Source organism: Brienomyrus brachyistius, chromosome 12, assembly GCF_023856365.1.
Source record: "Brienomyrus brachyistius isolate T26 chromosome 12, BBRACH_0.4, whole genome shotgun sequence".
Lineage (NCBI taxonomy): Eukaryota > Metazoa > Chordata > Actinopteri > Osteoglossiformes > Mormyridae > Brienomyrus > Brienomyrus brachyistius.
The window spans coordinates 27,417,644-27,445,605 of NC_064544.1; the positions used below are offsets into that span (position 1 = coordinate 27,417,644).

The 27,962-nt window shown below is 44.5% G+C and overlaps 2 protein-coding genes across 6 annotated transcripts in view; both read right to left on the reverse strand.

Annotated features, from left to right (window-relative positions):
* The window catches only part of LOC125704559 (endonuclease domain-containing 1 protein-like), a 99,903-nt gene that overhangs the window by 40,285 nt on the left and 31,656 nt on the right, over positions 1-27,962 (reverse strand). The window lies entirely within an intron of this gene.
* Positions 1,580-27,829, reverse strand: LOC125704560 (uncharacterized). 4 transcript variants are annotated; one of them, XM_048970271.1, is made up of 2 exons: positions 27,477-27,829; positions 1,580-3,338 (listed from the first exon to the last, which is right to left on the reverse strand). In XM_048970271.1, exons 1-2 carry the CDS (start codon positions 27,819-27,821, stop codon positions 1,950-1,952), a joined length of 1,734 nt encoding a protein of 577 aa, XP_048826228.1. In that variant the 5' UTR covers positions 27,822-27,829; the 3' UTR covers positions 1,580-1,949. The 4 variants fall into 4 exon arrangements, with proteins under 4 accessions (XP_048826228.1, XP_048826231.1, XP_048826229.1 ...); XM_048970274.1 differs by lacking the exon at positions 27,477-27,829 and adding an exon at positions 26,969-27,458; XM_048970272.1 differs by lacking the exon at positions 27,477-27,829 and adding an exon at positions 5,236-5,600.

Genomic DNA, 27,962 nt, shown 5'->3' on the forward strand with positions numbered 1-27,962 from the left:
GTCTCTTTGTTCTTGTTCTGATTGACCTGTAGCGTCTGCCAGAGGGAAGGGGGGAGAAAAGACAGTGTCCAGGATGTGAGGAGTCTTTGATGATTTTACTTCCCTATGATGTCAGGATAGGAGGGTTTGTGGGGCTATTGATGCTCTTTATGTAATTTATTTGTTGTGTGTGGAGGTTTATGGTCTCACTCTTTTGAGGCAGCGACACAACAATGCAGGGATTTCACAGATTTGACACAGAAGGTCGATAACATGAGACTTTTCATATGGAGCAGGAGACGTGTAGAGGGGCGCTGGGTCCTGCTCAGTACTGCCACCTTTCTTACATGGTGGGTATTGTTAGATCAGCTGAGCTGGCCACAGTGTGTCTCTTCTCCTTTTTTGTTGAATTCAGTGGCACTGCGAGGGCGTGGGATTCTCTCTTTTGTCCTTACATTGTTCACCTCCTCCAGGAGCAGGGAGAGGCGTTTTTGCTGCCAGATGGAAGGGAGCTGCATAGTTGGGACCTGAACTGATGTGTCTGGACCTGTGGTGTGAGACACTGCTGTGACTGGTTTGTAGTGTTATATCCAACAGAATTCATATGAGGTGTTTTGCTTGCTAATACATGTGGCCATACAGTAAGATTATTGTGCCATGCATTGTATAGTTTTCCATTTTCTTTCTGTGTTGGTGAATCTCTGTCTGAAACCTGTGCAGTGCAGGAGTGTCATGAAAAGGAGAGGAATAAATGCTGGTACAAATTACTACTGGCTTCCTGTGTGCTGTTGTGGTATCTGGAGATCCTTAGAGGTCCTGATAGTAAAAGGAAAAACAACACAAAGTGGTAAGTCTTTGCTTTGGGCTTGTGATGTATAGGCAAACAAACAATTGTTGGATGGGTCATTGTACTAAATATATACTAACTCACTATTGTAGGACATTATGCCACATAGTGGAATTTCACTCAAAGTGTCTAATGCTCCTGTCAACTTTTATTTATGTATTTTTACTTCATTTCAAAAACCGTAACTACAAAAATATCCAGATGTACTCAGAAGTGCACATATCAGTATGTAACATGGTTCAGTTTTATGGCACTAATTAAGGTTTATTCTGGCCATCTAAAAGTAAAGTGTAAAAGTAATGTTTAATGTGTAATGTTTTGACCAGATAAAAAGCCTAGCATTCCTTTACCTATGACATGCATACAGTACAAAACCAGATACAGCATTGCTGCTCTGGTAAAACCGATATCCTGTTAACAGCGGTTCTGTAGTCAAACAATGGCCAGTGATGAACAGGGTAGCAGGCAGGCTGAGGCAGACTAAGCATAACATTGTCTGTTCTATTAAGACAATGGACAGACAATGTTGTGTTTGTGGAAAAGTCTGTCTAGGCTAACGTTCTACCCCATTGATGACTGTTCAGCAGAGATGGGAGGTTCAGGTTCAAAAAGCAAAAATACAGACCTAGCAGTTGAGCCTGAAGAGTAATACATTCACAGAGTACTTTATACCTTTGCTGGTCAGTAACTGACCAGAGTAACTGACCACAGTTACCGGCCACAGAAACTGTTAATAAGGTGAGCATATTCAGGTTCAAGATTTTACTGCTGCTTTATTTACATACACAAGAGGAAATTATTGAATCAATTTTACTCAAAAACATTTGTGTGTCGTGTTTCTGAGGTCAAATGATCTTTTAGGAAACCATATCAGCAGTAAAGTATCAAATAGAAATATGTGCAAAGAAAAGCAATGTAACATTGCAGAAGTTGAAATGTTCATTTCGTATAAGTACATTATTTTATTGAGTAATATTCAGACGCATATATCTGAATCTGTGCAAAGCTCACTATGAAATATGTGTAATTAAGCAAAGCATAGACATTTTCATTTTTATTCAAATTCAAAATCATAAACAACAAAAAATCATGGTTACTAACTACTACAAACTCTTTTTAAATTTCAGTCTCCCACACAGCAGTAATCCCATCTGCCATCTGTGGTGTAGCACCATAAGTAGTCTTCACCATACATTCCACAGAGGTGATCAGGCTGACAGGTTTTGCCATTTATAGCTGAAAAGCGATCATTATGAGTGCAGCAGTACTCCCAGTGATCATTATAATCAGTGTAGCACCAGTAGTAACTATAACCATATTTGCCACATGCATGATTGATTAGACATTTTTCTCCATTTTGCGCTATACTGTCAGGCAGAGGTGGACTGCAGTAATCCCAGGACCACAAAGATGTCTCACACCAGTAGTAGTCAAATCCATATGTGGCACAGGGGTGATCATCTTTGCATTGCTCCCCTCCTGCAGTGATGAGTGAGTACTGGGGCGAGCACTGTATGTAGGACTGTCCCGAGTAACACCAGAAGTCCCTGAGCTTCTCCTGGTACAGGCAGGGGGAGGTACAGCAGGGCTTGAATCCACTTTCTGTGTTACAGTAACGCAGGCCATTCTGACAACGTGTGCCATCTGCTGTGGTCATCCCCTCGGCACTAGATTTCTCTGGGACGACCCAACATTCAATAGGTTGGGATCCCTGACCAACGTCCCTCTTTCTGAGCTCATCATTAACAAAGGAAATAGCTTGATTACCGTTCTTAGTTAAAAGACAAACTTCATTATTGTCTTTCTTCATCTTCTCATTTACTTGGAAATACTCATTGGGATCATCAAATGTTCTCTTTGAGCATTCTGTGATAACTGAAGGGTTCTGGATTATTTGTTTCACTTTTATTTTATATTTCAGTTCTTCTATAATCTCTTGCGATTTTTTATTTCTAGTAAAACAGTCATCAGCAAATATACTAACTGAGCTATGATACAGATCTCCCAGTCTAGCATTCAGCTCTATCACAGACATTACCGTTATGACACTGCCTGGTTTGTTTTCTCCTATGAAGCCAAATGAAAATTTCTGCCTTTCTTCTCCTTCTCTATTTTTCTCTACGAAACAAACAGCTGTCCAGACATGAGTGGGCACTGATACTCTCCCAGACACATTTGTTACTCCCTTAGGTATTCGGTTATTAGGACTGGGGACTGTACCAGTAACAATATAGGGGGTAAATGTTTTATCATAAAAAGATAATATACATTTTAACCGCACCTCCCACTTCCTCCAATGTACACGGTTAAAATTGCGATCCATGGGTGCAGCATTGGTCAGTGTAAACGTTGCTATTCGGCCATTGCCCTTCTGTAAGCAGTTGGGGTTTAGGTGCCCACGGTCATAACCTGTGTCCTGGTAGTCGTCATTGATGGCTTGGTTTAATTTTATAACACTAATATTGAATTGGGTCGCTGAGCTCATCACTTCATAGTTATTATATCCAGATATCTATAAAGGAAACAGAAGACAGCAGTTATTCCAATTTATTCATCTATTAATTTACGCAATTTTAAGATCAGTAATCCAAAGTGACTACACTTCTGACACAATTATGACTATATTGTTGATTAGTTCAGCAATTTAATACTGTTTTGGGGTTTTGCAGTAATTTATTAGACAGTAATGGGGGTTTGACTTGAAATATGTAAAAATGTAAATTTTCTTTGTTCAAGTAAACTTTTTCAGAACACAGCTTGTGATGGCTTGTTTGCTTTTAATTGCATCAGAAGAAAACTATTTTTCTGGGCTGATATTTTCCATAAGTTCTGCTGTAACTTTCTATCACAGAACAGGTCAGGTTTGATTTTGGTTTGCTCGGGATTTTATTTTGCTGAATATTAAAAGTAATTAATGCACTAATAGTAATTGGTATTGGGTCAATCTGGCACCTAATTAGTTGACCTTGTATTGGAAGTAGCAGGTCAGCACCACTGTAGATACAAACATATGAAGTTAAAATGCGAAAGTCATGATAGCACAAGAGAGAACTAGTTATTCATGAGACATCCAACACTCTCACATGAAATTATCACAGTCAATAAAATAGACAGGAAATTTGTAAAATGAGTGCACAGCGAAAAAAAAAAATTATTCTGTGCTGTAATTTTTAAAGGAATATAACTAGACATTTAAGTGATCCGATACCCACTATCAGTATTGGGTCGATATGGGCAAAAAACATTGGATCGGATTTCAGTGGGGATTGGGAGTAAGAATTTTTCCATTCTTAGCTCACTCAAACAGTGTCATAATAAAGCCAAATGCTCACACATGTTAATTGGAACGTACAGATACAAATATCTGATTTAGTGCTTAAGAAAAACAGAATTTTAATAGTACTAATAGATACTCAAGATTGTATTTTCGAGATTTCGAGGATAAGAATTGGACCAAAAAAGTGATACGACACCATCTCTAGTTACACCAGGTTATACGCTCATTAACACTAAAACATAGGAAACAGTGAGCTCTATATACTGGCACCACTTATTACCTGTGCTAGGAACTGAACATCCATAATGAATGTGTGTCTGGAGTGAAATAAACTTAAGCATTTTTTGCAAGACAGCGTTTTTGAGTTTTACGGCCAAATAGCACTGCATTCCATTTTCACAGAAAAGTCTATGTAGTTTGTATTTCAATAAGAGGTTGTATTTAGTCACTTGATATTGTAGTGCCGGTGGGGGCACGTGTAACTGTAAATAGGCCTTGTTGTATTGCTGTCTTGTTGCATTGTTATAGTTAATACTTGTGTTTCCCATCTGTGGCTTGTATGTTTGTATTGTGTGAACCTTGTTTGATCCTTGCTTGTCTCTAGTTATTGTGTAAATTACCCACCGTGTGTGTACCTCCAGCTGTCATGCCCGGCTCGTCCGATTCTCGTGTGTGCCACGCCCCCTGATTATCCTCGTGTGCTTTCCTGATCTTGCCCAGTCTTGTCTATTTGAGTCCACGTCTTGCCTTGCCTTTCGTCCGTCATTGATGTTAGGTCTGTTATGTCCCGTACTACCTGTCCCTTTAATAAATCCCCGTTTTCCCCACATTCCACCTGATCTTTCCAGCCTCACCCACTCACCCACGACCCTGACACCAGCGTCGACCCTCCCGGATTTTCCCTGCTTATACTAGGTACTTGTTGGGTGCCTGTTGTAGTCCTGTTAAATAAAGAGAGTCCTGTTAAGGACTACTACCCCGGCAAACAGATCTCCTTGTCATTCGCTGCTTTTGTGAGGTCTCAGTCTGCCCAGCACTACAATATTTTATAGATTTTTTAAATAAACATTTCATTTTCATAGGTGTATGATTTTTAAATTGGATATGAAGTAAACAAACAAGAAAACAGTACCTGTGGCTCGATAAACCATGTTGAAGGTCTTTTTCCATCATTGCAATCTTCAGTTGAGCGATCAAATGTGTATGCACTGTAAACAGGGATTCTGTGATGTACAGAGTAGAGCGTTGCAAAATAACAACCGTTCATATACCTCTGACAAATTTTCATGGCATTCTGATCCATCCCTCTTGGCTCTTGACCTTCGTAAAAAAAACTACTACACTCCTGAAAGCTTCGCACAACCTCTGCCTGAGCACTGAGTGTTCCTAGGAGAACACTGGTGAGCAGAGAGAGAAGAATCATGATTTTCAGTTGAACCGCCAACAGTACATCTGCTTTAGATGCAAAAACTCTCATTGATAAGTCTGTGGGTGTGTCTGAGTGTCACGTGACACTGAGTGTCACATGAGCAGAGGCGGAGCAAAGGGAGTGGCTATGGCCAACCTATTGTCCACCACAGCATTATTATTATTAGGGGCTAAGCACCTATTGTAGTCGCAAGAATTTTTCAATATTATTACTATACTTACTGTCAAGGGAGTCTATGTCTGCCCATAGATCCCTTTGGTGGATTTTGATGAAATTTGGCACATTGACAGAGGACAGTCCAAAGTATCCAGGCCTCAAATTTTGGACCAATCCATTTATCTCTGTAGCGCCACAATCAGGCCAAATATTACGGTACATTTTTGCTTATAACTATTGCCACGCTGTGATATATCAAAACCACCTGTGGTGTTTAAACTTGGAACCACATTTTGTGGAAGATCGACAAAAATTGTTATTTCACCACTTGGGGCACTACAATAAAAAAATGCATTTTGATTGATAAGGGTTGATATGATTGCCTTTTATTTATTTATGAATTATTCTTGTATTTAGTAATACAGTGGTAGGTCACAAGGCCAACACATGGCAACTTATCAAGGCAAGTGAATTGACATTTTTAAAGGTTTAAAATTGTGCACAGGCCACAAATCTTCACCATATTTAGCAAAGTTGATCTTTGGATCAAGCTTTACAAAAGGTATCAGAGGGATTTAGGGCTTTTTTTTTGTAGTTTTGTAAACAACACCATTTATTAAACAAAGAACTCTGAATTGGCAGAATGAAGAATTAAAAATAAATTTAAAAAACTATTATTTAAGAAATATTCATCGGAACTGTGGAAAACTGCAAATTTACAGTATTTTTCTTGAGACTTGAAGGAGGAGTCCGTTAACTTAACGGAAAATGTGCCGGTAATTTTCTGCCAGTACATTTTCTGTTTTTTGACGGATTTTTAATTTTTTTTTACAGTGTGGATGAGGTAGGAATGGTGTTTGCATGTTCATGTGTGTGTTTAACTTGTATAGCTTTACTGTAGCCTTGCTGCTATGGAAAACAAACGGCGGTGGATGGGAGCAGCTGAAAACATCGCTTTTCTTCACCTTTCAGCTTGTTGAACAGCTGGTTTGGTTAAGGACTCTCGTCAGCTCTTTACCAATAAAGGTGTAGTAGCGATTACAAGCACTGCTGTTGTTTTCCGTCACTCCACCCGAGTTCACCATCTCTGTAATGGAACCGTCTCCTTGCTGTTAGTGTATAGACAATGTGATAGAAAATTCATGATTATGCATGATTATATATATATATATATATATATATATATATATATATATATATATATATATATATATATATATATAATTAGTAATTAATAATGAAACTTATGATGGTTCAAATCAGTCAAATGTATCAAGCACAATGTACTAATGCAAGTTTGCTTAAGTAAGGGATTTCTATTTTCTGTTAAGGAACTAACATGCTTGCCATGATGAAGCTTGTTCTGCAAGGCGAAGGCATGACCGGAGAAGTAAGTTGTTGCAGAAGATATTATAAATGCATGCATGTTATTGGTTAAAGGATAATGTAGAAAAGAGAACGAGGGGCACATGAGGGAAGTGAGATGAAGTAATTGGATAAAGTTAACTCCGAATAAAAGAACGAAACTGCAAAAGAATGATCACAAATAGGTTGTTCTGTTCTGAGCTGATAAGCGAGCATCAGTAGGCAGAAGTAACCGGTGTCTACAGATATCTGACCTTTTCTTGAACTGTCTGAAGACTGGCGAGTTTTTGGCTATAAGAGATGTATGCACTTGGTCTTCTGGGAGCAGAGCATGAGACGCATGACTGCTGAGTGCATGTTCCCTTTGAGCTCATTGACTAAATAAAGGTTGTCAAACTCTTAAACATTGGACTCTAAGAAATTTCTTCCACAACAGGCTCCAGCTCCATGTTAGTTAATTACGACAGCATCATTTTCGCTGCTGTTGTGTTATCAGTGTTTCCGTTGAGGAAAAATAGGGGCTGCTTGGGCTGAATCTCGTTATATTTTTTTATTCACCCATATGCCCATAAATACATTTCCATCGCAGGTTTATTTTACCCGTGAATGTGAGTGAAACGCTCGCGCTTACCTTGTACTGGTTCCGCTCTGTGGACTGGATGCATAGACAGGGTGCTTTCTGTTGAGATGTTGAATCATTCACATTGTGCTATTGTGGTAATACAATGTCCATTTGTAAAATAAAAAATACTGTACAGTGTGTCCATTGTGTCAGGATTCGAGTTGCAGGCAGGAAATTCGGGATTCAATACGGGAACGGGAGGACAGGGCAGACGGTAACCAACGAACATTACTAACATTAATGACAAGTCTGGGGAAGACGAACTAAATACAAAAGACAAGCCGAAAACAACAAGAAACAGCTGGGTATGATTAGGGAAGCACACGCGGATAATCAGGGGGTGTGGCACACATGAGGATTGGATGAGCCCAGCATGACACATTGTAAATGTCCATTTACAATAGACACACTGTACAGTATTTTTGCTTTTCTTTTGTTTGAAATGGTCCTGAACTTTAGACTTTTTTCGTCTTTTTCTGTGACTTTCCTCGCTGTTTTCCCTCTCTTCCTCCATCGCGCCTTCAAATCAAACATGCTACACGTAATGCAGCATAAGCACACTGTGCGACACTGATAATCCTCCGAGTGAAACACGCTGATCACTAAGCAGTACAGTCGTGCGGATTACACGAAGCAACAAAGGAAAGAATTTGCATCGAGTATTTTTTGTAATCGAGTTATTCGAGTTACTCGATGAATCGTTGCAGCCCTAGAATATTTGATTACTAAAATACTCAATAGCTGTAGCCCTACTGCCAACCCATCGGATCGGGGATGATTATGGACTTTCAGCAGATTGTTCACCCCGAAAGATACATGCAAGCGATGTTGGTCATAATGTTTATTCTGAACATCATGGCTCTCCGTAACACAGCTCCGGACACAGTCACAAGCATCACCTAATTTTGACACTAAATTGTCCCTATACTCCTGCATACTAGTGTGAGTAGTTTCTAGAGCAGGGGTTAGTAACAGGTCAAGCGGCGTAGCTACAATAGGTTCCTACCATAAAGCTGAAAAGCTGGGGTGTCACCCGTGCTTGCATGAGGAGCAGTCCTCAGCGCGAACAAGAGTTGGGGGATAAATTTATCCCACGAGTGATGCAAGTTGCCAACAAATGCACGGATTGCCGTCTTTAAGGTCCGATTCACTCTTTCTGTCATAGTTGTCAGCCGGTGTTCCGTTGCCAGTGTCCGAAGCAGTGTGTCAAAAACTGCATTTACAAAGGGGGTACCCCTATCAGAAATTAAATATTTCGATGCACCATGCCGGGATACAATGTTGTCCATGAGCCGGTCTGCCACCACAGCTGCAGTGGCCTCCCTGAGCGCACTAACCTCGACCCACTGGTGAAGTAGTCAACAAAGACCAAGATGTGAGTATTACCCTGTGCAGTACGTGGAAGAGGGCCAACGAAGTCCACACCAACATATTCCCAAGGGTAAGTAGCCATGATGAATACCAAGAGGTCAGAGGGCTTCTGCTGGCTGGGCTTAACCAGTTGGCACATACCACAAGACTTCACATAAGCTTTGACATCCCGTCGCATTCCCGGCCAGAAAACATGACTGTGCCACCTATGAAACGTCTTGGCAATACCTAGGTGACCAGAAATAGGATGGTCAGGACAGTAAGACAACAGGGTTGAGTAAAGTTACACAGGAACAACCTGTCACAGACATTTATGTGGGTGTCTAGTTGCTTCTTTGGGCTGGGGGGCTGTGGCTGCCGTCTTGTGATGTCTGGGTGTTTGCCCTTGCTTGTGTTGGTGTGGTGGGAGCTTGGGCAGGTGCCGCCTGGCAGTCATGGGGTCTGGGGTGCTTGCGATGGCAGGGGCTGGCCCTGCAATGGGTGGTTGACCTCTTCGGTGTGACCCTGGGTACAGGGTCGGGGGCTTTGGCCCCTAGGGGCCTGGCCGTTTCCTCGGTAGGTGCCTCCCTGTGCGAGAGTGGTCTGTGCTCCCTCCGGGGTGCTAGCAGGAGGGTGGGTCAGTCCATGTCTGGGCATCCAGCCTGCGCTGTATTGGGGGTGGCATGTCTTGGGCCTGGACTAGTTTGCCACTTTTTGTACTGACTACCCTTCAGGGGGGGCTAGCTTTTGGCGCTGGCAGTGGTCCGCTCCTTTCCACACAACAGTGGGTGGGGTGCCTAATGAGCTGGCATAATGGTTAGCTGGATCTCTTTTGCCGGGGGGTAGTAATCTGCCCCCTGGTACTATGACTCTCAGTCCCTCGCTACGGTGGGGAGGGTCATTTAAATAGCCTTACTCACTGTGCTGCGTGGCCTTCTGCCTCCCCCTGATTTAATTGCACTTTATCATCACATATCAGTATACACACAGGGCCTTGGGGGGCGGGGGCACAACTCAGAGGTTGGTGGGTGGGGCTGCTGAGGTTCGGGCCTCTCCAGTATGGGTGGGGCTCTCTGCTGGGGGTTGGTGCAGGAGTGGCCGGCCCCTTGTGGAGTCAGCTGCCTGTTGCCTCTGGTTCTCTGAGGCTCATGCCCTTTTGGCTGTAGGGGTTGGGTCTGGGACCTCCCTCCTCCTCTGTCTGTGGTGGAGGCGCGGCTGTCACTGGGAAAAAGGGCCCCGGCTCTTCCCTGCTCTTAGGGGGCTGCGGATGTCCGGGGTCTCCTGGACCTGTCTCCGGCGGCCTCTGGCTCTTGTGGGGAGTGGTCGTGGCCTCCCACCCTCATATGAAGTATGTTCCATGTTGAAAACATACGCACACAACATACGCACACACACCCGCACACCTCGCCTACACAGATGAACAAACGCTTACACACACCCCTCCAAACACACACAATTTTGTATGTTTGTATATCTGTTTTATTTCATTTATTCTTTACATTTGTTTATATATTTATCCATGTTTGCATTTCTTTCAGATGCTGTTGATCTTTTGCCTATTTTCTCTCTCCTTTACAGATGCAGCAGTTGGCTGCTTCCTACTTCACTCCTGTCTTTCTTAGTTTATCTCTCACTTTCTCCTCCTTTTTTCCCTCCATATCTCCCTCATATTCAGGCTGCTCGGCCACTGCAATATTTTACATATGCTAAAAATAAAATAAAATAAATAAAATAAAAAGAAAATGATGAATATGAGGGGCCTAAACAGAGCTTATAGAGCCTCCCATGGTAAAGCAAACATGTTTGGCAGAGCAGGGCATTCAGACCACGATTCTGCTAAAGCTGCCGGACGGGACAAAAAAGCAAAGAACAAAAGTGTAATATTTCAACAGCAATTACAACTTCAAAATTAAGATTTTTTTTTGTTTTGTAGCTGGTATTCAGAAAGCTATTCTATTCTATTCTATTCTATTCTATTCTATTATTAAAAATATCAAGGTTTTTTTTCCTGGCTGCTGCCTCAGTTGTTCTTAGTACAAGGCAGCATCCCTAATCTTGAGAAGTAAAAGAGAGGGTCCACAAAGCTACCAAGAACCAAGAAGGTGAAAGCCATGGAGAGCACATGACATTCATATTTTGGATCTATCATGAGATTAAGTGATGATACAATTATCATGGGAAGGTAGTTGAACATCATCATCACCTGAAACACTAAGACTGTCCGGAAAGCTCTCCTCTTCATGAGGTTCATCTCCTCCTTTTCCCCTTCACCAGGACGAGGCTTCCTCAGAACTCTGAGTATGGAGATGCTGCAGAATGAATCTATAGTAAGGACTGGTACAAAAATGGCAGTATTTCCAAAGGGCATCTTAAAAAAAATGCTGAGAATACAGAACAAAAGAGCAATGAACCAAACAGTGAGCAGAAGTTCCAGTTTGTATTTCACTTGCTTGAACTTTAAGAAGATGATTGGGTGGACCACTGCCAGGTAACGGTCTACACAGATGCAGCAGCGGAACAAGGGCCTGGAAACCTGGACGAATTCAAAACAAAAATCTAGGGCAGGCATGAAAAAAGGAATGTCCGACTGTAAGTGATGTAGCAGTAAGAAAAATACGCATGGACAGATGATGAGTTCTGAGAAGGCTAAGTTAAAAGCCAGTATGTCTGAGGTCACATGGCCCCCAATTCCTTTTAATAAGAGCCATACCACTCTAGCATTGAGCAGCAGTCCGAGTATAACATCTCCAACTACTGATGCACCACAAAGAAAATCAAAAGCATTGTAATTATTGCAGAGATTCTCTGGCATATTAAAGAATGCAGTTGTATTTTCTACAGAGAAATTCATTTTCAGAATATCAGTATCTGAATTTAAAAACAAAAACCTGATGGGCAAAAATTAATGTGCTTGATTGCGTAGCTTTTTGTAGGTCTTCTAGAGTTCTGAAAATAGTAAAAAAAAGAGAGAGTGTCACATTGCAGCCAGGCATGTGTGCAGGGAGACCAAGGTGCATATGCAGAGTCCAAGGGGGTTTCAATGAGGAGACACAAGCTGAATACATACAACTGAGGGAACATGGAGACCACCGCCACCCGCAACCCTAAACACAACTACATACAACTACACAGGGGAATGACATGAGGATAATGAGATGAGGAGTGCTAAACCATAGATGTATGAATACAACAGGCAGGGTAATAAACCAATGTAATAGGATGAGGTAACCAAGGAGACATTAATGAAGGACTCATGGAAGGCACACATCAAGTCCTAGCTAGCACTCCAGACTCCACTCCAACATGACAGTGACAATAAGGAGAGTTGTAACACGTTCTATGAATGTCATGTCTATATGAATGTATGAACGCATTCATAACACATTATATTCATAGGGCATTATAAGCATAGCTATAAGTATTTAAAAAACATAGCATATTATAGCCATGTTTATTATGCATTATGAATGCTTTATGAAGGTCTCATCTCTCATCTATAATGCACTATAGATACATTCATAATGCAGTACAAAGCCTCTTTAATTGTAATACCTACCAATATAATGCATTATGAAGATATTTATAGACACTTGGAGCTTATGAAGTATTATAATCAACACTGTGATGCCATACAACTGTCAATAGAAGATGCTGTAATGCTTTATTCTTATACCAATCATTATAATGCATTATGAAGGTCTATATAATGTGTCATTGATTATAGCTGTAAGTAAAGTGTTAACAGGAGAAATTCATGTTACGTCTTATTGTGTTACTCTTAATGTCCAATAATGTTCCAAACGAATGTTGTTATGTGGTGCCCAAAGCACAGAATACCCACACTGCTCTCTGACTACGCCACCTCCAGGTAAGAGTAGGAGAAACCCCTAATGTTCCTTCTGTAACGTGGCTAAGTTCGAACCCTCTCTGCAAAGGGACAATAACAGAGAGGCATATGAAAATAAAACCCGACAAGCACTACACAAAACAGTACAGTGTCCCCTCAGTGTGGCACCCAGGCAGCAGAGAGCAAAAGCCTGTGCAGATTCAGCCTTGTACAGAAAGATCCCATGTACAAACATAAGGGGAGAGCAGCAGCCGATGTCCCCCCCCCAAGATACAATACTAAAGTTACAATCTTACAACTTAGCCCATAGCAGCAACCACGGCACTAATAAAACAAATCAAAAACCCTATCAAATAACCCTAAAACAGTGGCTGATCTGGTCCTTTGCAGCAATGCTTAATGCCCTCGCAGCACAGTAACACCAAGAGGAAGCGTTCTAATGCTACAGCTACAAAGAAATATAATCAACATCAAAGAAACATAAACCCTTTTAAATCCCACAGTATAACCCAAGTTACCAGAGCCTCAATGTCTGTAGCCCAGCAGCTCGTAGGGGATCACAGTCAAATGATAAAATTCCAAACAGTCACCTCTGCATCCTCCATGAAGTTACACGCTGCTAGCAATCACCCTGGTAAAATTAAAATTAAACAAACATTCAAGTTCTCAAACAAACCCTCTCCTCCTTTCCTTACCCACAGGGAAGAAGAACCCACCCCATGTCCAGTTGTAAACCACAGCAGCAAGAGAATGAGATCCCATCTTGGCAGCCTTTTATAACTTCCTGGCGGGACATATGACCTGCCTCATGTGGTTACCAATATGGTGTGATTACCAGTGCCATGCAACTACTCCCACCTGCCTTTTCAGATGCCCACAGTTAAATTGTGTTTTTTTTTTCGGAGCTCATACACTGATGAGACAAAATATTATGTCCAACATGAATACCATTGACTGTCTTGTAAAAACAGCACATGTCAAGGTCTAGTGTTTCGTATATGGTGAGCCAACATTTGGTATTCATATTCAGTTTGTTGAATGCAGAAGAAATGGGTACGACTAAAGACCTGAATAACTTTGATAAGGCGAGATTGTTACAGCAGATGACTGTGCATCTCCGAAAGGGCATTATATTTCCATTCAGCATTTCATTTCCATTCAGCATTTCATTGGCATTCAACATACCATCTCCAAGTACTGAATGTTTGCTTACCATCTAATACATTCCACACATTGACACACACTGCTTTTACGTGACGGTCAACATTTGCTTCATGTGGGTGTGGTCACAATTTTTTGCCCTATGGGTGTATACCACTAAGATAAATATCATTAAACATTTCTTTTGATGGCATAAGATTTTTGGACAGCATTGTTGAGTTTTGCAATATATATATTGACCACCACATGAGCCAGGTAATATATATATACACTCATATAAAACTTTTACTTCTATTGCACATTTTAAAATTTCATATTGTATGTTATTCAAATGAATCCAGACCTGTGGTGGGTTGAAGCTGGACTTTGTAATGAAAACAGCAATCTGCCAAATATAAATAATGTCGTAATTCATTGTCAAAATCTGCCTCATAACAAGAGGGTTTCAAATCCTAGAAGGGAATTTATCTTGTTCTAAAGAGTGCAAGAGTTATTTCTCTATATAGCAGTTGAATAAAGAGAGATTTCATGACATTTATTGCAAGACTATAGATTTATTACTAAAGGCATCTGGGTTCTTTAGACAATATAGAGCGTAACTATTAAGAAACTTTTTGATAATATGAAAATTATTATATTATTATAATCTATATGTTTTAATGGATAGAACCTTGACTGATGAGCTCTTCTGGGAGATGGTGAGGTTGTGGCTGTCTGATTGCCTGGACACCAGATGATTGATTGTAGACGAGAAACCACAACTGATTTATAGAGCATTATCATATGTCACTTATGAAAATGTATGACTCAATTACATGTGAAGATCTCAGAAAAACAAATCATCAGGCAAATGCCAGATGTCATGGGACGGAATAGACACGTACTGCAGGTACATTTCTTTGAAAGAAATTTAGAAGAAAACTGTGCTAAACATGGTATGAGGGTCTGAAATGAGACTGGGAACTGGAAAGGAAACAAAAGTTTCACCTTCTTACAGATTCCTTAAAGTAAACAGGCAGGCCTTTCTTTGTTTTTACAGAATCTGAATCGGACCCATTAAAGTAGAGCAGTTACAACGGCACATAGGACATAAGCTGAAACAATGTATGTCACTTTACTTACTGTATTGAGTACTTACTGTGAGTAAATGGACCTAACAGTATAATTTATTCTCTATTACGCTTTATCCCAAGCACAGGACATGAGGGGACACCTGGACAGCAGGCCTGTCCATTGCTGGGCAAACATTCAAACAGACAGCTACAGACTACACTGGTGTAGCCAAACCCCATTTGTTGGGTGATGGAAGGTAGCCAGCACAAGCACAGAACAAGCAAAACCACACTGATAAAATCAGCAAGTAGCCCCAATAAAGTTTTAAAATTACAATACCATTCATACAGTACATGGTTTCTCTGTAACATATTGTAGTGATGAAGGTACCAATCGGGCAGTCTGGCAGGTTGCACTGGTGGCAGGTTGCACTGGTGCCAACCCTGTAAATAGTTCACTGCAGTTGTCATATATTGTGATGTCATTATGTTGTAAGTAATATCATGTGTAGTGTTAAATATTAATCACTGTAAATAGCGTGTGTGTGTGTGTGCTGACTTGGTGTTTTAGAAGTAAGCAGGCGTGACGAGTCCCGTGGACAGTGTGTATGCACAACAGGTTGGACTGGTGCCAACGTTATAAATAATTCCCTATAGCCGTTCCATATTGTGATGTCATTGTACTGTAAGTAATGTCTAGTGTAAAATGTTAATCGTTATGAATAGTGTATCTGTGCCCACCTTGTGTCTCAGGAGTAAGTCGGTCGACGAGCAAGTTGGGCCATGTGTCTGTGTAATAATGGTAGGGGTGTAATAACACAGTGGGCCTTCTGTCTGTGTAATAACGGTAGGGGTGTAATAACACAGTGGGCCTTCTGTCTGTGTAATAACGGTAGGGGTGTAATAACACGCTGGGCCGTGTGTCTGTGTAATAATGGTAGGGGTGTAATAACACAGTGGGCCTTCTGTCTGTGTAATAACGGTAGGGGTGTAATAACACGCTGGGCCGTGTGTCTGTGTAATAATGGTAGGGGTGCAATAACACGGAAAGATTTACATTGCAAGACAACCTGCAGGGTTGAAAGACAACAGAGAAATAGATGGAATTACAGATGATCCATTTGTATTGAGTCACATGTTCTACATAGTATGAGACTGAATCATGTTGCAGTCAAATGAAGCATGAAAGCTCCAGGTTTATGTATTATTAAAGCCTTGAATGGGCACCAGGTCCATCTGCAGGAAGGTATTCGACACCCCCGATTGGCTGAGCTCAAGGGACTGCACAAAATGTCGTATATCTATGCAGCTCCAATATGCTACACATAGTACATTATATAGTACTCATAATAGTTATTCCTATATGTAAAATGTATACACTTCCTTTAGGTACTGTAGTTTCCCTAATAGTCTTGTAGTTTGTGAGCCATGACACTCATAGCCCTCAATAGGGGGCCATACCTTTCGGTGGGTTGGAAGTAGGATTTCTATAAAGCTTAGGGTTTTTGCCCTCCTTATATGAGTCCCACACACAGGATTGTATCATGTGAGTATCGAGCAAAGTGGGCAGACGCTGGGTGACAGGTTGACATGCTGATGCCAAGGTAGACCAATAGAGGTGGAGAATTGTGTCTCTTGAATGTTTAAGTATGGCTTGGGTGTTACAGTATATTAAAATACAACAGCACATTCTCGTTTCAGCTACTGCGATGCCTGGGTCTGCTGGGCAGTGCAGGATATAGAAAATATATTACTATTAGCCAGGGTTCAAGTGACGTCTGCTTTATGAAAATGCATAAATGCAAATGAATCAGACAACATAGCTGATCGATTAAAAAATAATGATTTAAATTAAATTGAGTAAAAAATATGTTCAAAGGAAGTAGTCTGGCCTCGCAGTCCTAAGCTGTAATGCATGTACCAGGCCCACCACCCTCAGGCTCCATCGCTCTCAGGCTCCGTCACTCTCAGGCTCCGTCGCTCTCAGGCCCACCACTCTCAGGCTTTGTCACTCTCAGGCCCACCACTCTCAGGCCCGCTGCTCTCAGGCCCGCCATTCTCAGGCTTTGTCACTCTCAGGCCCACCACTCTCAGGCCCGCTGCTCTCAGGCCCGCCATTCTCAGGCTTTGTCACTATCAGGCCCACCACCCTCAGGCTCCGTCGCTCTAAGGCTCCGTCACTCTCAGGCTCCGTCGCTCTCAGGCTCCGTCACTCTCAGGTCTGTTACTATCAGGCCCACCACTCACAGGCCCGTCACTCTCAGGCCCGCCACTCTCAGGCTTTGTCACTCTCAGGCCCACCACTCTCAGGCCCGCTGCTCTCAGGCCCGCCATTCTCAGGCTTTGTCACTCTCAGGCCCACCACTCTCAGGCCCGCTGCTCTCAGGCCCGCCATTCTCAGGCTTTGTCACTATCAGGCCCACCACTCTCAGGCTCCATCGCTCTCAGGCTCCGTCACTCTCAGGCTCCGTCGCTCTCAGGCTCCGTCACTCTCAGGTCTGTTACTATCAGGCCCACCACTCTCAGGCCCACCACTCTCAGGCCCTCCACTCACAGGCCCGTCGCTCTCAGGCCCACCACTCTCAGGCTTTGTCGCTCTCAGGCCCGCCACTCTCAGGCCCGCCACTCTCAGGCTTTGTCACTCTCAGGCCCGCCACTCTCAGGCTTTGTCACTCTCAGGCCCACCACTCTCAGGCCCGCCACTCTCAGGCTTTGTCACTCTCAGGCCCACCACTCTCGGGCCCGCCACTCTCAGGCTTTGTCGCTCTCAGGCCCGCCACTCTCAGGCTTTGTCACTCTCAGGCCCACCACTCTCAGGTTTTGTCACTATCAGGCCCGCCACTCTCAGGCCCGTCACTCTCAGGCCCGCCACTCTCAGGCCCGTCACTCTCAGGCCCACCACTCTCAGGCTTTGTCACTCTTGGGCCCTCCACTCTCAGGCTTTGTCACTCTCAGGCCCACCACTCTCAGGCTTTGCCACTCTCAGGCCCACCACTCTCAGGCTTTGTCACTCTTACGTCCTCCACTCTCAGGCCCGCCGCTCTTAGGCCCGCCACTCTCAGGCCCGCCATTCTCAGGCTTTGTCACTCTTAGGTCCTCCACTCTCAGGCCCGCCGCTCTCAGGCCCGCCACTCTCAGGCCCGCCATTCTTAGGCTTTGTCACTATCAGGCCCACCACCCTCAGGCTCCGTCGCTCTCAGGCTCCGTCACTCTCAGGCCCGTTACTATCAGGCCCACCACTCTCAGGCTCCATCGCTCTCAGGCTCCGTCACTCTCAGGCTCCGTCGCTCTCAGGCTCCGTCACTCTCAGGTCTGTTACTATCAGGCCCACCACTCTCAGGCCCACCACTCTCAGGCCCACCACTCTCAGGCCCTCCACTCTCAGGCTCCATCGCTCTCAGGCTCCGTCACTCTCAGGCTCCGTCGCTCTCAGGCTCCGTCACTCTCAGGTCTGTTACTATCAGGCCCACCACTCACAGGCCCGTCACTCTCAGGCCCGCCACTCTCAGGCTTTGTCACTCTCAGGCCCACCACTCTCAGGCCCGCTGCTCTCAGGCCCGCCATTCTCAGGCTTTGTCACTATCAGGCCCACCACTCTCAGGCTCCATCGCTCTCAGGCTCCGTCACTCTCAGGCTCCGTCGCTCTCAGGCTCCGTCACTCTCAGGTCTGTTACTATCAGGCCCACCACTCTCAGGCCCACCACTCTCAGGCCCTCCACTCACAGGCCCGTCGCTCTCAGGCCCACCACTCTCAAGTCCACCACTCTCAGGCCCTCCACTCACAGGCCCGTCGCTCTCAGGCCCGCCACTCTCAGGCCCGCCACTCTCAGGCTTTGTCACTCTCAGGCCCGCCACTCTCAGGCTTTGTCACTCTCAGGCCCACCACTCTCAGGCCCGCCACTCTCAGGCTTTGTCACTCTCAGGCCCACCACTCTCGGGCCCGCCACTCTCAGGCTTTGTCGCTCTCAGGCCCGCCACTCTCAGGCTTTGTCACTCTCAGGCCCACCACTCTCAGGTTTTGTCACTATCAGGCCCGCCACTCTCAGGCCCGTCACTCTCAGGCCCGCCACTCTCAGGCCCGTCACTCTCAGGCCCACCACTCTCAGGCTTTGTCACTCTTGGGCCCTCCACTCTCAGGCTTTGTCACTCTCAGGCCCACCACTCTCAGGCTTTGCCACTCTCAGGCCCACCACTCTCAGGCTTTGTCACTCTTACGTCCTCCACTCTCAGGCCCGCCGCTCTTAGGCCCGCCACTCTCAGGCCCGCCATTCTCAGGCTTTGTCACTCTTAGGTCCTCCACTCTCAGGCCCGCCGCTCTCAGGCCCGCCACTCTCAGGCCCGCCATTCTTAGGCTTTGTCACTATCAGGCCCACCACCCTCAGGCTCCGTCGCTCTCAGGCTCCGTCACTCTCAGGCCCGTTACTATCAGGCCCACCACTCTCAGGCTCCATCGCTCTCAGGCTCCGTCACTCTCAGGCTCCGTCGCTCTCAGGCTCCGTCACTCTCAGGTCTGTTACTATCAGGCCCACCACTCTCAGGCCCACCACTCTCAGGCCCACCACTCTCAGGCCCACCACTCTCAGGCCCTCCACTCACAGGCCCGTCGCTCTCAGGCCCACCACTCTCAAGTCCACCACTCTCAGGCCCTCCACTCACAGGCCCGTCGCTCTCAGGCTTTGTCGCTCTCAGGCCCGCCACTCTCAGGCCCGCCACTCTCAGGCTTTGTCACTCTCAGGCCCGCCACTCTCAGGCTTTGTCACTCTCAGGCCCACCACTCTCGGGCCCGCCACTCTCAGGCTTTGTCGCTCTCAGGCCCGCCACTCTCAGGCTTTGTCACTCTCAGGCCCACCACTCTCAGGTTTTGTCACTATCAGGCCCGCCACTCTCAGGCCCGTCACTCTCAGGCCCGCCACTCTCAGGCCCGTCACTCTCAGGCCCGCCACTCTCAGGCCCACCACTCTCAGGCTTTGTCACTCTTGGGCCCTCCACTCTCAGGCTTTGTCACTCTCAGGCCCACCACTCTCAGGCTTTGCCACTCTCAGGCCCACCACTCTCAGGCTTTGTCACTCTTACGTCCTCCACTCTCAGGCCCGCCGCTCTTAGGCCCGCCACTCTCAGGCCCGCCATTCTCAGGCTTTGTCACTCTTAGGTCCTCCACTCTCAGGCCCGCCGCTCTCAGGCCCGCCACTCTCAGGCCCGCCATTCTCAGGCTTTGTCACTCTCAGGCCCACCACCCTCAGGTTCCGTCACTCTCAGGCTCCGTCGCTCTCAGGCTCCGTCACTCTCAGGCCCGTTACTATGAGGCCCACCACTCTCAGGCCCACCATTCTCAGGCCCGTCGCTCTCAGGCCCACCACTCTCAGGCCCGCTGCTCTCAGGCCTGTCGCTCTCAGGCCCGCCATTCTCAGGCTTTGTCACTATCAGGCCCACCATTCTCAGGCTTTGTCACTCTCAGGCCCACCACCCTCAGGCTCCGTCACTCTCAGGCTCCGTCGCTCTCAGGCTCCGTCACTCTCAGGCCCGTTACTATGAGGCCCACCACTCTCAGGCCCGTCGCTCTCAGGCCCACCACTCTCAGGCCCGCTGCTCTCAGGCCCGTCGCTCTCAGGCCCACCACTCTCAGGCCCACCACTCTCAGGCCCGCTGCTCTCAGGCCCGTCGCTCTCAGGCCCGCCATTCTCAGGCTTTGTCACTCTCAGGCCCACCACCCTCAGGCTCCGTCACTCTCAGGCTCCGTCGCTCTCAGGCTCCGTCACTCTCAGGCCCGTTACTATGAGGCCCACCACTCTCAGGCCCGTCGCTCTCAGGCCCACCACTCTCAGGCCCGCTGCTCTCAGGCCCGTCGCTCTCAGGCCCGCCATTCTCAGGCTTTGTCGCTCTCAGGCCCGCCATTCTTAGGCTTTGTCACTATCAGGCCCGCCACTCTCAGACCCACCACTCTCAGGCCCACCACTCTCAGGCCCTCCACTCACAGGCCTGTCGCTCTCAGGCCCACCACTCTCAAGTCCACCACTCTTAGGCTCGTCGCTCTCAGGCCCACCACTCACAGGTCCGTCTCTCTCAGGCCCGCCACTCTCAGGCTTTGTCGCTCTCAGGCCCGCCATTCTTAGGCTTTGTCATTATCAGGCCCACCACTCTCAGGCCCGCCACTCTCAGGCTTTGTCACTCTCAGGCCCACCACTCTCGGGCCCGCCACTCTCAGGCTTTGTCGCTCTCAAGCCCTCCACTCTCAGGCCCGCCACTCTCAGGCTTTGTCACACTCAGGCCCACCACTCTCAGGCTTTGTCACTCTCAGGCTTTGTCACTCTCAGGCCCACCACTCTCAGGTCCACCACTCTCAGGCCCGCCACTCTCAGGCTTTGTCACTCTCAGGCCCACCACTCTCGGGCCCGCCACTCTCAGGCTTTGTCACTCTCAGGCCCTCCACTCTCAGGCCCGCCACTCTCAGGCTTTGTCACACTCAGGCCCACCACTCTCAGGCTTTGTCACTCTCAGGCTTTGTCACTCTCAGGCCCGCCGCTCTCAGGCCCGCCACTCTCAGGCCCACCACTCTCAGGCTTTGTCACTTTTGGGCCCTCCACTCTCAGGCTTTGTCACTCTCAGGCCCACCACTCTCAGGCTTTGTCACTATCAGGCCCGCCACTCTCAGGCCCACCACTCTCAGGCTTTGTCACTATCAGGCCCGCCACTCTCAGGCCCACCACTCTCAGGCTTTGTCAAACTCAGGCCCACCACTCTCAGGCTTTGTCACTCTCAGGCTTTGTCACTCTCAGGCCCGCCGCTCTCAGGCCCGCCGCTCTCAGGCCCGCCACTCTCAGGCCCGCCATTCTCAGGCTTTGTCACTCTCAGGCCCACCACTCTCAGGCCCGCCACTCTCAGGCCCACCACTCTCAGGCTTTGTCACTCTCAGGCCCACCACTCTCAGGCCCGCCACTCTCAGGCCCACCACTCTCAGGCTTTGTCACTCTCAGGCCCTCCACTCTCAGGCCCACCACTCTCATGATGCATGCACAGAGAAGTAAGGAGCATGTTCTTTTTGTGTTTCTAAAGCGTAGTTATATGTTGTGTTTGGGGAAAAATGCCCTAGGCATATATTGATGCATAATCTATGTTTCATACTGTAAGAGTCAATTTTGTATAAATCTAAACATTTCATATATTCATTGTTTTTTTTCTGTTTACAATTTTATTGTTTATGCCTAAAATCATTTTATTCATTTATTTTATTTTCTTTTGCACATGCATTTATTTGAAATGTTCTTGATTTGTATTTAAGGAGAAATTTTTTATAAAGATATTTCTGAGAAGAAAAAGAAGTGAAACTGTGAATGCTGAGAAGGTTGGTAGTGTTGTGTGTGGAGGTTTATGGTCTCACTCTTTTGCAGTAGCGACACAACAATGCAGGGATTTCACAGATTTGACACAGAAGGTCGATAACATGAGACTTTTCATATGGAGCAGGAGACGTGTAGAGGGGCGCTGGGTCCTGCTCAGTACTGCCACCTTTCTTACATGGTGGGTATTGTTAGATCAGCTGGGCTGGCCACAGTGTGTCTCTTCTCCTTTTTTGTTGAATTCAGTGGCACTGCGAGGGTGTGGGATTCTCCAGAGTGACATACGACCTGAGGGGAGACTGAGCAGACTCTTGTGGAGCCAACAGGTTTGGTTTGATTTTTCTGTTTTTCACTTCTTGGGATTTATATTTCTGAAGACCTCATAATAGTTTGTTTTTATTTCTTTTTTCTTTTGTTGTTGTGTTTACTTCTCCCTCTTTTGTCCTTACATTGCACACCTCCTCCAGGAGCAGGGAGAGGCGTTTTTGCTGCCAGATGGAAGGGAGCTGCATAGTTGGGACCTGAACTGGTGTGTCTGGACCTGTGGTGTGAGACACTGCTGTCACTGGTTTGTAGTGTTATATCCAACAGAATTCATATGAGGTGTTTTGCTTGCTAATACATGTGGCCACACAGTAAGATTATTGTGCCATGCATTGTATAGTTTTCCATTTTCTTTCTGCGTTGAAAAATCTCTGTCTGACACCTGTGCAGTGCAGGTGTGTCATGAAAAGGAGAGAAGTAAATGCTGGTACAAATTATTAAATAAAATCAAATTGTAAATTAAATCAGTAAATTATTTTTACATGATTAATGATTTGACCAGATAAAAAGCCTAGCATTCCTGTACCTATTATATGCATACAGTACAAAACCAGATAGAGCATTATTGCTCTGGTAAAACTGATATCCTGTTAACAGCGGTTCTGTAGTCAAAAAATGACCGGTGATGAATAGAGTAGCAGGCAGGCTGAGGCAGACTAAGTATAACATTATCTGTTCTATTAAGACAATGGACAGACAATGTTATGTTTATGTTATGTCTGTCTAGGCTAACCCTAACCCTAACCTACAACCCCATTGATCACTGTTCAGCAGAAATGGGAGCTTCAGGTTCAAAAAGCAAAAATCTAAACCAAGATTTAGTTTCAACCAAACAGCTGGGCATAAAGAGTAACACATTCACAGAGTACTTTCCACCTTTGCTGATCAGTAACTGACCACAGTTACCAACCACAGAAACTGTTAATAAGGTGAGCAAATTCAGCTTAAGATTTTACTGCTGCTTTATTTACATACACAAGAGGAAATTATTGAATCGATTTTACTCAAAAACATTTGTGTGTCGTGTTTCTGAGGATGAAGTATCAAATAAAAAGATGTACAAAGAAAAACACTGTAACATTGCAGAAGTTGAAATGTTCATTTCTTATAGGTACATTATTATATTGAGTAATATTCAGACGCACATATCTGAATCTGTGCAAAGCTCGCTATGAAATATGTGTAATTCAGCAAAGCATAGACATTTTAATTTTCATGCAAATTCATTTCAAAACCAACAAAATTCAGTCAAAAACAACAACAACAAAAAAAAATCATGGTTACTAACTGCTACAAACGTGAAATGAAACTCTTTTTAAATTTCAGTCTCCCACACAGCAGTAATCCCAACTGCCATCTGTGGTGTAGCACCATAAGTAGTCTTTACCATACATTCCACAGCGGTGATAAGGCTGACAGGTTTTCCCATTTACAGCTGAAAAGCGATCATTATGAGTGCAGCAGTACTCCCAGTGATCATTATAATCAGTGTAGCACCAGTAGTAACTTTTACCATATTTGCCGCATGCATGATTAGTACGACATTTTTTGCCAGTTGTTGTTCTTCTGTCAGGCAGAGGTGGACTGCAGTAATCCCAGAACCACCAATATGTCTTACACCAGTAGTAGTCATGTCCATATGTGGCACAGGGGTGATCATCTTTGCATTGCTCCCCTCCTGCAGTGATGAGTGAGTACTGGGGTGAGCACTGTATGTAGGACTGTCCCGAGTAACACCAGAAGTCCCTGAGCTTCTCCTGGTACAGGCAGGGGGAGGTACAGCAGGGCTTGACTCCACTTTTTGTGTCACAATAATGCCAGTCACATTGACATTGTGTGCCATCTGCTGTGGTCATCCCCTCGGCACTAGATTTCTCTGGGACGACCCAACATTCAACAGGTTGGGATCCCTGACCAACGTCCCTCTTTCTGAGCTCATCATTAACAAAGGAAATAGCTTGATTACCGTTCTTAGTTAAAACACAAACTTCATTATTGTCTTTCTTCATCTTCTCATTTACTTGGAAATGCTCATTGGGATCATCAAATGTTCTCTTTGAGCATTCTGTGATAACCGAAGGGTTCTGGATTCTTTGTTTCACTTGCATTTTATATTTCAGTTCTTCTATAATCTCTTGCGATTTTTTATTTGTAGTAAAACAGTCATCAGCAAATATACTAACTGAGCTATGATACAGATCTCCCAGTCTAGCATTCAGCTCTATCACAGACATTACCGTTATGACACTGCCTGGTTTGTTTTCTCCTATGAAGCCAAATGCAAATTTCTGCCTTTCTTCTCCTTCTCTATTTTTCTCTACGAAACAAACAGCTGTCCAGACATGAGTGGGCACTGATACTCTCCCAGACACATTTGTTACTCCCTTAGGTATTCGGTTATTAGGACTGGGGACTGTACCAGTAACAATATAGGGGGTATAAAATGTATCATAAGCAGATAATATACATTTTAATCGCACCTCCCACTTCCTCCAATGTACACGGTTAAAATCGCTATCCATGGGTGCAGCATTGGTCAGTGTAAACGTTGCTATTCGGCCATTGCCCTTCTGTAAGCAGTTGGGGTTTAGGTGCCCACGGTCATATCCTGTGTCCTTGTAGTCGTCATTGATGGCTTGGTTTAATTTTATAACACTAATATCAAATTGGGTCGCTGAGCTCATCACTTCATAGTTATTATATCCAGATATCTATAAAGGAAACAGAAGACACCAGTTATTCCAATTTATTCATCTATTAATTTACGCAATTTTAAGATCAGTAATCCAAAGTGACTACACTTCTGACACAATTTTGACAATATTGTTGATTAGTTCAGTAATTTAATACTGTTTTGGGGTTTTGCAGTAATTTATTAGACAGCAATGGGGGTTTGACTTGAAATATGTAAAAATGTAAATTTTCTTTGTTCAAGTAAACTTTTTCAGAACACAGCTTGTGATGGCTTGTTTGCTTTTAAATGCATCAGAAGAAAACTATTTTTCTGGGCTGATATTTTCCATAAGTTCTTTCCAGATATCTATAAAGAAAATCAGACTTTCCAATAATAATCAATAATGAATTTTTTGAAAGCTTTTTATCTCAGTTGGTTTTCTGTTTCTCATGTTCTTTGTAATTTAGAGTTTTGCTGTAACTTTCTATCACAGAACAGGTCAGGTTTGATTTTGGTTTGCTCGGGATTTTATTTTGCTGAATATTAAAAGTAATTAATGCACTAATAGTATCAGTGGTAATTGGTATTGGGTCAATCTGGCACCTAATTAGTTGACCTTGTATTGGAAGTAGTAGGTCAGCACCACTGTAGATACAAACATATGAAGTTAAAATGCGAAAGTCATGATAGCACAAGAGAGAACTAGTTATTCATGAGACATCCAACACTCTCACATGAAATTATCACAGTCAATAAAATAGACAGGAAATTTGTAAAATGAGTGCACAGCGAAAAAAAAAATTATTCTGTGCTGTAATTTTTAAAGGAATATAACTAGACATTTAAGTGATCCGATACCCACTATCAGTATTGGGTCGATATGGGCAAAAAACATTGGATCGGATTTCAGTGGGGATTGGGAGTAAGAATTTTTCCATTCTTAGCTCACTCAAACAGTGTCATAATAAAGCCAAATGCTCACACATGTTAATTGGAACGTACAGATACAAATATCTGATTTAGTGCTTAAGAAAAACAGAATTTTAATAGTACTAATAGATACTCAAGATTGTATTTTCGAGATTTCGAGGATAAGAATTGGACCAAAAAAGTGATACGACACCATCTCTAGTTACACCAGGTTATACGCTCATTAACACTAAAACATAGGAAACAGTGAGCTCTATATACTGGCACCACTTATTACCTGTGCTAGGAACTGAACATCCATAATGAATGTGTGTCTGGAGTGAAATAAACTTAAGCATTTTTTGCAAGACAGCGTTTTTGAGTTTTACGGCCAAACAGCACTGCATTCTATTTTCACAGAAAAGTCTATGTAGTTTGTATTTCAATAAGAGGTTGTATTTAGTCACTTGATATTGTAGTGCCGGTGGGGGCACGTGTAACTGTAAATAGGCCTTGTTGTATTGCTGTCTTGTTGCATTGTTATAGTTAATACTTGTGTTTCCCATCTGTGGCTTGTATGTTTGTATTGTGTGAACCTTGTTTGATCCTTGTTTGTCTCTAGTTATTGTGTAAATTACCCACCGTGTGTGTACCTCCAGCTGTCATGCCCGGCTCGTCCGATTCTCGTGTGTGCCACGCCCCCTGATTATCCTCGTGTGCTTTCCTGATCTTGCCCAGTCTTGTCTATTTGAGTCCACGTCTTGCCTTGCCTTTCGTCCGTCATTGATGTTAGGTCTGTTATGTCCCGTACTACCTGTCCCTTTAATAAATCCCCGTTTTCCCCACATTCCACCTGATCTTTCCTGCCTCACCCGCTCACCCACGACCCTGACACCAGCGTCGACCCTCCCGGATTTTCCCTGCTTATACTAGGTACTTGTTGGGTGCCTGTTGTAGTCCTGTTAAATAAAGAGAGTCCTGTTAAGGACTACTACCCCGGCAAACAAATCTCCTTGTCATTCGCTGCTTTTGTGAGGTCTCAGTCTGCCCAGCACTACAATATTTTATAGATTTTTTAAATAAACATTTCATTTTCATAGGTGTATGATTTTTAAATTGGATATGAAGTAAACAAACAAGCAAACAGTACCTGTGGCTCGATAAACCATGTTGAAGGTCTTTTTCCATCATTGCAATCTTCAGTTGAGCGATCAAATGTGTACGCACTGTAAACAGGGATTCTGTGATGTACAGAGTAGAGCGTTGCAAAATAACAACCGTTCATATACCTCTGACAAATTTTCATGGCATTCTGATCCATCCCTCTTGGCTCTTGACCTTCGTAAAAGAAACTACTACACTCCTGAAAGCTTTGCACAACCTTTGCCTGAGCACTGAGTGCTCCCAGCAGAACACCGGTGAGCAGAGAGAGAAGAATCATGATTTTCAGTTGAACCGCCAACAGTACATCTGCTTTAGATGCAAAAACTCTCATTGATAAGTCTGTGGGTGTGTCTGAGTGTCACGTGACACTGAGTGTCACATGAGCAGAGGCGGAGCAAAGGGAGTGGCTATGGCCAACCTATTGTCCACCACAGCATTATTATTATTAGGGGCTAAGCACCTATTGTAGTCG

What these genes read in the sequence shown, in the direction of transcription:
- LOC125704560 (XM_048970271.1), bottom strand. Translation starts at nt 27,821, where the DNA reads ATGAGAGTTTTTGCATCTAAAGCAGATGTACTGTTGGCGGTTCAACTG. An exon ending in CATGGTTTATCGAGCCACAG is followed by an intron (nt 3,339 to 27,476) that starts GTACTGTTTGCT and finishes TTTCCTTTATAG; the next exon opens with ATATCTGGATATAATAACTA.